We start from the raw sequence: 9699 nt of genomic DNA on the forward strand, positions 1-9699 counted from the left end.
ATGGCTAGCTGAGGTGCCTTGCTGTGTGCTGCATTCATCCCAGTCCGTGTGAATGAAGACTCTGGAGGCAGTCAAGGCGTTGATTGCGCACAAGTGTGCTTTTATTATTGTATAAAAGACAGGAGGGTGTGAGAGGTCCATGATGAAGATGGGACTCATCCTGTCTTGTCATGGAGAGAGTGGCTCAGAGCTCTCAGTGCTGCTGTCCGGTGCCTGGGACTGGAGGCCTGATTGAAAGTCCTCCTGCAAGAGGCTCTGCTCCTCCTCACTGATGCTGACCTGCTCCTGCATGGAGGTGCTGCCGTTGGGGCACTCACACTGCTCTTGGGATGGCCTGCACTGCAGAGACTCCTGGTTACAATCCAGGCTGGTGACTGTGGTGTCTGGCAGGCCCAGGTCAGCAACTTCAGCAGAGCCAGGTGTAATGAGGGCATGGACTTCGATGAGCTCCTTCTCTCCATCACTGTTGTCATGTGGAAGGCTGCTGTTGGAACTGCAGCAATTTGTGCTTCCTAAGAGCTCTCCACTGATGGAAGCACAGAGAGCATCCTCGCTACTTGCCCTGGATCTTGTGGGTTGGCAAGGGCTCGATTCACCTAGAAAGGATACACAGGGGTTAGTGTCAAACTTTCACAAGCTGAATTACGACAGTGGTTCTTGATCAGGGGTGAACTGAAGATGTTGGGCAGGGGCTGGAACGCCAGAAAGAGATACAAGTGCAGAGCAAGCTTGAATTCTATGCTCCTGAAAAGCAGGGATTTGGAAGCTGCATTTGCACCCTTACCTGCCAGGACTACCACTGCTGTTTCTGAGGGCTGCCTGGCATTGCGCTGCAGTTGGCGTTTGCTCCCAGAGGATGGCTTTCTGAGCCTGAAGCAGCAACACCAACTGCTAGGTGGTGATTCCTCACTCTTGCTCGGTGGATTTTGCCTGGAGAGAGAAAACAGCCAACGCTGTGAGTCGTGCGTGGTGCAGGGTGAGGGAAGAGCTGCACTGAGCTCTTGGCAGCAGTTGCTTGTTCCTAGCACTGCCTGGTTTCTGCAGAAAAACAGAAAAACCCACCCAAACAATGATGCTAGGTGCTGGAAAAGAAAGTCCTCTTTACCTGTCAGATGGAAAGTCGATGACGGTATGGAATATGCCCTGCCCAGCTGCAGGGCTTTCTTCCACTTCAATGTCCCTGCTGCTCTCTGTCACAGGGGGAGAGCTGCTGTGGCCTCGCCTCTGTGCCTGTGCCTCCTCCAGGCTGAGCAGCTTTGTGGCAGCAGAAGAGACCCCCACAGACTTGGGCCCTGGGAGAGAATTGTGCCCTGTCAGGGAAAACCACAGGTAAGAGCGAGGATCAGAAAGCAGCAGCACAGCCACCACAGTTCTGGAGGAGGTGCTGTATTTTTCTCAGGCTTGCTTATCCGAGCCACTGGAAGAAGAGGAGCCCAAAATAACCATGTGGGCAGAGGTGTGTTTATGGCAAAGGAAACGGTCATCATTAAGAGCAGCTTACTGTATCAAAATAGGCAAGGAAAAACCCAAGGAAATGGGGGCAGGGAACTGAGAAAGCTTTGCTGCAACGCTTGCATCAAGCTTCTCCTGCATGCAAACCATAATAATGACAGTTTCCTCCTTGTAAATTTTGGGCTTGGACATTCTCAGCATCCAGCAACAGGATGCCATACCCTAATGGAAGCCCAGAGGTCTGCTGTCCCCTTGATGGTAAAAGAGTATCTCAAAGGTCCCGGAGAAGGCCTGCATTTGGTCAAGGTGTCAGGTCAAGATAAAGCTAATGGAGGAAGACACTCACCTGCTGCATTTGCAATGTCTGCTCTGGATTTGGAGCCGAAGAGGACGTCTGTGTGGTTGATGATGAATTCCACCACATCTGACTGTGTCTGCAGCTCCATGCAGGCAGCTCTTCCGCTGGCGCAGGCAGACTCGTTCTGCTGTGATCTGTAGAAAAGGCAGATTTTAGAAGTCATTTCTCCAAGACCGTTTCCCCGAGTCTGAATTGTTGCAGCCAAAAGCTGTCAGCTGAGGCTCTGGAGACTTCCGCAGTGGGCAATCAGTGATGCCACTGCAGAAATTCCCCTGGATGAACAAGGACACGTCAGTCCCATCTCAAAAAGACTGCAGAAATTGTCACCTAGACATTGTGCCCGTGGGGATGGAGAACAGCCCAGGCTCCTGCTCTGCTGTCAGCCACAGATTTTACAGGAGAAGAGCACATTTGATGGAGAAAAAGGGAGGACTGTTTTTTTTTTTTACTGGAGAACAGATGAAGCGTTGTGTTGAAACAGAACCAGCAGTTTACCTTAAGAGGTTTGGAGCCCACACAATGGCTAGGTTCTTGGCATGCATGTTTGTGATGGTGGAGCTCCCAGCCAGACACGCCAAGTGTCTCATCAGGAACTCCAGTGTCCTGGAAAACAAGAGAGGCAAACGTTCAGCACCAACGAGCATGCCGTGCTGCAATTCAGAAAGCAAACCTCCATTCATGCTACTTCTTGTGATTGCTACTGTCACCGAAGGTGAAGTAGATCCAACTTGACTGAGTGCCACGCTGCAGCACCAAGCCCCAGCACAGCACAGCCGCAGCCATCAGCTGCACCAAGCGTGCCCCCGTGCCCAGGAACTGACCCCATAAAGTAACCCCATGGAGCCTTCAACCCTTCAGCATACACAGGCATCGTGTTGCCGGCGTGAGACAGAGCCTGGAACCGCATCGTTGCCCTCTGCAATGCAGCAGGGCTGAGCTCAGCAGGCTGAGGGCAGCACTGACCTGTAGTGAGGAGCGGGCAGCTGCTGGATGACGTTCTGCATTCTGAGCAGCCGCTCCTCCTCTGTAGCGGCACCAACAGCATCCTGGAGTAGTGCAGAAAGGGAGCGAGACACCAATCAGGCTAGTACACCACTGCGAGTAAACCTCGTGGGGCTGACAGCAAAAGGGCCTCCGAGCTGGGGCACTGCTGCAGCCATCTGCCAAGAGGCCCAGGAAGAGGGAAATGAAAGACGTGGCCTTGTGCTTACCGAGAACGTGCCGTACAGCTGGTGGGTGAGCAGAGGGTTCGGGAGCTCCCTGAAGTACATCTTGCAGAGGGAGCTCACGCTGTGAATGTCACGGACGGTGAGCTCAGGAATCTGCTCCGACTCAAATTCCTGCCTGGAGAGAGGGACGCAAACCTGGTTGAGCGAGAGGAAGGCAAGCCCAAAGCCACACCAGATGCACTCAGGCTGTGTCAGTCGCAGCACTCTTACCGCAGTCTCTGGATGTTGGACGCGACGCCGGACAGGCGGTATATCCCCTGCACCACGCCGTGCTGCTCAATGAACTCAGCGCAGCTCTGGAGGACCTGGGGGACTGAAGAACACGTGCCAGCCGTCAGTGGAGCTCCTGATTCAATCGTGCTGCAGGCTGTGCTCCCGGGAGTCACATCCCATCCACTAAGCCCAGCCAGGCTTGGCTGAAGCAAATACAGATGTGCTTGTCTCTTAGGAGCATCCGCCTCACTTTATCCTTCAGCCATCAACTCCCATTACACGTGTCTGCATGGCTATCAGCCTGCCCCCTGCTAGATATGAGCTCCCTTTCATCTTCTTTAGATGCCCAGCAGAGGAAGATCTCAGGAATGGGCAGCTCCTTACCATCACGACCGGAGTGGAGAAGATGCTCTCCCAGGTCACCGCCAAACACCCTTTCCTTCTCCACCTCCCGCTCGGTCGGTTTCTTTGGGCGGGCCTTCACCAAGGAACGAAGGAAGGTGAGGATCTTGCTGCGTTTCTTGGGCACTGCACAACAAAAGGAAGAAACCAGGTCATTTCAGGTTTGGCTCCGTTGGACGAGGCCGAGCACAGCACATTCTACAGAGCACGTCAGAACGGGAAGAACATTACCAACCAGTACATACAAAAAGGGATTTTCCCCATCTCTGGAGGAGCCCAAGGCCAGGTTGGATGGGGCCCTGGGCAGCCTGATCTAGTCTCACATTAAATGTGGGGGCTGGGAGACCATCCTGAGGCGGGAGGGTTGGAGCATGATGATCTCCGAAATCCCTTCCATCCAAAGCCATTCTATGAAGATTCTATAGTTTCCCCAAGTCCAATCATAAACACAGGAGGATTGGGCCAAATCTCTGCCCCATGGCGTGCATGAAGAATCATCAACCCAGAGGACAATGTGGCATGGATAAAGGAGGTACTAAACATGGAACACACCCCAAAAAAGACTTCATTTTGCTTCCCCACACCATGAAATGTAACATCCATACCTGGCTTTGGCACAGAGTTGATGAGTGCCTCAGGAATGTTCTTATTAATGAGTTCCACACACTCCCCTGGGAAAAATCCAACCTGTAACAAGAAGAAAAGAGAGGCCAACTATTGCATGCAGCACTTCTCAGATCTGAACTGTTAAACCAAAAGCCAGATAACATTTCCCTCGGAACGTGCTTGCCTGACGTTCCATAAGACTATCCAGCAGAAAATGGCCATAGTTCACAGCATGAAGGTAATAATTTTTCAACATTTGCAGCCAAAGGCAAGGTCCTCTGACACCGACACAGGGAAACTGTTTATGTCCTTTAGGCATCCTGTGCAGGCAGAGCAGCTTTAAGCTGAGATTCCTGCCTCTACTGAAGTTGCACTCTCCAATCTGAAGCTTGTGCCTACCTGGAAGCCGAGCTTGCCTCTCCACCAGGGGGTCAGCTCCTTTGGTGGCATGTCGATGACACACACGATGTCTCCCACCTGCAAGAGATTGCAACATCAATCCCAGCTTCAGCACGGCTGGGAGGAAAGCACAGCTCAAATGTCTGCATTCTTCTGCACTGCCAAACATCGCCGAGCATTAAAGCACTTGCACCAGTGCAGCTCTGAAGGCATTTGCCATTGTAAAATTGAGCAACAAGGAACGCCTTGAACTGCTTACCTCAAAGGAGAGTTCATCTGCTGCCTGGGCAACGTGTCTCTTAATAGCATGGGCAGCAGCAATAGCTGGAACATTCACAGGTGCCACCTCATGGTCCAGCAGGGGCTTCCCCTTGTTCTCAGTCTGAAACAGAGAGCACAGGCCACGGTGAGGAGCTGGGAACCAATAAGGAGGATTTCAAGGTGAGGAGCACATCTGCAGAGAAAGCTGCAGGAAATGCACTCGGTCCTTATCATGGGCACTTCAGAAGGAACTGCAAGTCTAATAATGGCTGTTTCTCTCCCTGGTGTGCAGCAGGCACACGCCAGCAAAGATGCAACTCTCCCCACCCAGGCTAATCAGCAATGGCACTGACGCAGACAGGTGGCCTTGTCCATTTTGCCCCATCCTTTCCTGCGCTCTTTGTGCAGGAAGGCTGACTGTTTAAGATGCTAGGAGACCGTGAAGAGGGAAACCAAAGCTACGGCTGCAGTTACAAGGTGCAAACAGTGCCATTGCAAGCACCAAGCAGCTCTCTTGAGCAGTCCAACCAACAGCAAGGCCAAACAGAGCAGAGAATGATTGTTGTTTCTGCAGCCATTTCAAGGGAAAAGTCAGTAGAGGACAAACCCCACAGCCGAGATGGCTCTGGTACTTTTATAAACTTGCCACTCTTGCACTGCTGTCTTGCCACAGAGGAGCTCTCTTGGAAAGCAGGAGAGCACATCTGCGGCTCACTCTGCTGGCTGCAGTCAGGGAACAAAGACCAATCAGAGCTTCATACTCTACCTCTGTCCATGCCAGCTCAGGCCCACAGCTGATCTCGCTGCACGCCACAGCCATCAGCGTAGGTGTGACAAGCTGGAACTGAAAAGAAACACACTTTTATTTTCTCTGTTCACATCTCTGCTGTGCTCCCTACAGCTGTCGGGCACACTCACACAGCCCAAGCACGCCTGCTGGTGTCCCTGGTGATGCTGTGCAGCTCTGCACAAGCTGGGGCTGGGACTCTTGGCCTAAGGGACTGGTTTACTTAAGACCAGCTGGTCACAGCACCACAGACAGCATCCTTCTGAGGGCTGAGCTGCAGAGCACGTGGAGAAAACCCACACGTGACCAGCGTCCCATCAAAGCTGGATGAGGCTGTGTTACTAAACACGGGGCGTCACGGGCTGCTAAAGCATGTGGGGGGACAAAGCATGGCAGGTACCTGGCAAGAGATCAGAACGAGGGAGACAAATCTCACGAATCCGCAGCCGTTCCTTGTCACTTTGCTCTGATCTTCCACGAGCAAAAGCTGCAGCAGGGTAGCAGGCAGAGGGTGGAGAGAGGAGAGAGAAAGAGCAGGTCAGTTTGCTTCCACGGTTTAGCAAAGACTACGAGGGAAAAACCAAAATCTGCCCTCCCTCATCTTAAAACCTTAAGTTTTCAACTTAAAACCATTTCCCCTTGTCCTGCTGTTATCTACCCTTTCAAAGAGTTGATTCCCCTCCTCTTTGTAGGCTCCCTTTAGGTACTAAAGGCTGCCATGAGGTCACCCCACAGCCTTCATTTCTCCAGGCTGAACAAGCCCAGCTCCCTCAGCCTGTCTTTGCAGGGGAGGTGCTCCTGTCCCCTGATCATCTCTGTGGCTCGCCTCTGGACCCTCTCCAACAGCTCCCTGTCTTTCTGGACACTGTACTGCAGCTGGGGCCTCACAAGAGCAGAGCTTGAGAGAGGGGGACGATCACCTCCCTGTCCCTCATGGCCACCCCTCTGCTGATGGAGATAATGTGATCCTATGAGCTCCGCCAGCCAGCAGTTCTCAGCACTCACTGTCCCCCCGTCTCTCCCACACTGTCTCAGCTTACCTACAAGGTGCTGCACAGGACGGTGTGAAGACAAAGGGACGCAGTCGGTGCACAAGTGCAACAAGCGAGCTGCTCAGTCAGAGCTCCAGCGCTCCAATGAAGGGACGCAGCACGCACTGCTCCTCCCCTCATTCTAGCCCTTATGACATCACTGAGGGCCACCAGGCTGCTCCACCACGACGCACAGGGTGGGGAGGCAAGACCAGTCACAAGGGCAGAAGATTCCAACAGCCCAGCCCAACGTTCTGGAATCAGGGGCTGCTTGGAATTCTACCCCAGCCAAATCCTGGAGAAGCTGGCACGGGGTCGTCATGACCAAAGCGCAGGACCTGGCGCTTGCTCTTGTTGAGCCTCGCACAACTGGCCTCAGTGCATCCCTCTGGAGGGCCTTCCTGCCCTCAGCCAGATGGACGCTTCCTCCCAGCAGCGTACCTTGCAGTGCTGGGCCCATGTCAAATCCACACTAAAGTGGGTTTTGTTACATTCAAGGGCATGTTGCAGCACCCATCTATTTCACCTGGAAGGAAATAAAGCAGGAGATGGGAGAAACACAGAACTGCTGCCAGACTGCTTCATCCCTTTCTCAGCCCAACTTCCCTTGCCTCATACCCTACCCCAACTCCTGGATGATGCCCACAGGCTGACAGTTGGATCTCAAGTCCAGAGGACTCCTTTCACAGGGCTCCATCAAAAAGGCTGTCACACTTGTTCCGTACACTCACACTGACCCAGCAGTGGTATCACAGTCACTTAACACACACACAACAACCAAACCCCGAGCATGCACATCCCTTCCTGCGTGACTGCAGCCCACAGCTCCCCTTCACACCTCCGTGGATCTCTGGTGTTTTACACGGATGCAGCCTCGCTGCAGCTCCGTGGCTGTCACACAAGGCCTGCAGGACCTCTTTCTCTGCAAACCCCGTCTGCAGGCATTGGTTCACGAGGTTCACCTCCTGCCCTCCTGAGCAAAAACAAGCACTAAGAACAAGAGCAAAGCACGCTGGACTCGACCTGGCTGGATCCCCAACCCTCAGTCCTGTCAGACGGACCCTGGTGTGGAGACTCATCCCCAAAGCCTGGCTGGACATCAGCACAGGCATCCTTCTTCAAACGCCCCATCCAAGCAGCAAGGGATCAAAGCGTTGGCACAGCTGAAACAGAAATGCTGTGTGAGTTTCCTGTTAGCACTGAGCAGGAACAAATCTACCGCTGAGCAGCAGGATGTGAGACAAGCAGCAGAAGACACCCAACCTGCAGAACCAGCTCGTTTGGGGTCGGTCCAGATGTTTGTCTGCTCCCTTCCCTGGCCCAGGCCAAGCTTGTGAGCTGCTCCTCCTTTGTGCAGGGGGAAATGGTGCAGATGCCATGTGGTGGCTATGCACAGCATGCCTTGCACTTGCTTTTCCTCTCTCCATCTGCCAATAGCAAACAGCATCTCCAGCCTCCAGAGATCACTGAGTCCAACCCCTGCACAACAGTGAAAAAAAAGATATGATAAGGGGTACTTAAAGCACAGCATCTGTAATCAGATCAGACTCCTGCACTGTGAAGACTTCCATGAGTATTCCTGCAGAGTGCATCACTTAGTCTCTCTTTAGCCTTGTGTTCATGGTTTTCCTGTAAGAGCTTGTCTAAACACTGCCTAGAATCGTGGTTATGCTAGAAGCATTTGGATTTATTGATCCTCAGTGTGATTTCAATAACAAATGCAGATGTTTTTTTGTTAGGGACAGCTTTCAATTTCTCAAATGAAATTTCAATATTGCATTAGGTGTTGACAACCACGGGGCTGCAGTACAGAGAATTACAGGGAGATTAATTTCTCCATCTCCATTCTCCTAGACATTTATGATTACAGTGATGTAGTTATATACAAAGTTGCAAGATACCAAAGCTAGAATAACCTCTTGGTGCAGCAGGATGTCTGGAGCCCAAGTGCAGAGTCTCAGTGTTGCAAAGCCTTGAAGAGGTGCACCGTATGTGCTGGGGCTGATGACACAGACACTGGAGCAAGGCCAGTGTGATGTTAGAAACTTGACCAGCAGCTGATCTGTTGTCAGCCATTTCTGGACACAAACGGGATCTGGTCGACTTAGGACATGACCTTTGGGCTGGAGAGCAACTCCCCGAGGAATCACACAGCCACTGCAGACCGTTGGCAAGAACCCCATACCAAAACAGCTCATCTGCAATCAGTTTTTAATCTGTGCAGCAGTGATTGGAACAGGCGCACGCTCTCTGGAATTGCAGGAATGTTCACAAGTGGAATGTACATCACCTGTGTGCTCCAGCTCTTCTGTGTGCATGCTAGGAGCAGTGATCCCCCTGCACCCAGGGCTGCAATAAAGTCCTGTGGGCTTTCTAAGCTGCCCACCAGCAGCCCAGGCTGCCCAGAGCCACATCCAGCCTGGCCTTGCATGCCTGCAGGGATGGGGCATCCACAGCCTCCCTGGGCAACCTGTTCCAGTGCCTCACCACCCTCTGGCTGAAAAACTTCCTCCTCACATCCAACCTCAACCTCAACACCCCCCGTCTCAGTTTAAAGCCATTCCCCACTTGTCCCATCACTGTCCACCCTCCAAAACAAAACACCTCGGCTGTTCAACACTGAAAGAGCAAAATAACCCACAGCTCTTACTTCCACTGTATGCATTTAATTCCAAACTTAAGGTCACAGGTTAATTACTCAGGTGATCCTTCCTGACAGAAGAACTACTCGTAGTGATGTGTAGGAGTAAGGAACAGTTTGAAAAGGTCATGGACATATTAGAACTTGCAGCATTTATCTTAATAGATGCCTACATTGCACAGCATTTTGTAAAACACACGTTACAAGTACTGTGCATTGGATTACACTATATCAAACTCTAAGTAACAATACAGGTTGCTTTTAAATCTACACTTACATGTTTTCTTCTAACTCCTTGATAACATTCCTTACTACCTTCA

General features: G+C 52.0%; 1 protein-coding gene across 1 annotated transcript; it reads right to left on the reverse strand.

Annotated features, from left to right (window-relative positions):
* Positions 1–1766: 1766 nt before the first annotated feature.
* Positions 1767–4948, reverse strand: LOC149912652 (rho GTPase-activating protein 32-like). The gene is made up of 9 exons (XM_090131868.1): positions 4919–4948; positions 4660–4737; positions 4260–4341; positions 3637–3780; positions 3250–3352; positions 3022–3154; positions 2774–2856; positions 2306–2413; positions 1767–1944 (listed from the first exon to the last, which is right to left on the reverse strand). Exons 2-9 carry the CDS (start codon positions 4708–4710, stop codon positions 1767–1769), a joined length of 882 nt encoding a protein of 293 aa, XP_089987994.1. The 5' UTR covers positions 4711–4737; positions 4919–4948.
* Positions 4949–9699: the final 4751 nt, after the last annotated feature.

Source organism: Phasianus colchicus, chromosome Z, assembly GCF_987193195.1.
Source record: "Phasianus colchicus chromosome Z, bPhaCol1.hap1.1, whole genome shotgun sequence".
In the NCBI taxonomy this organism is placed as follows: Eukaryota; Metazoa; Chordata; class Aves; order Galliformes; family Phasianidae; genus Phasianus; species Phasianus colchicus.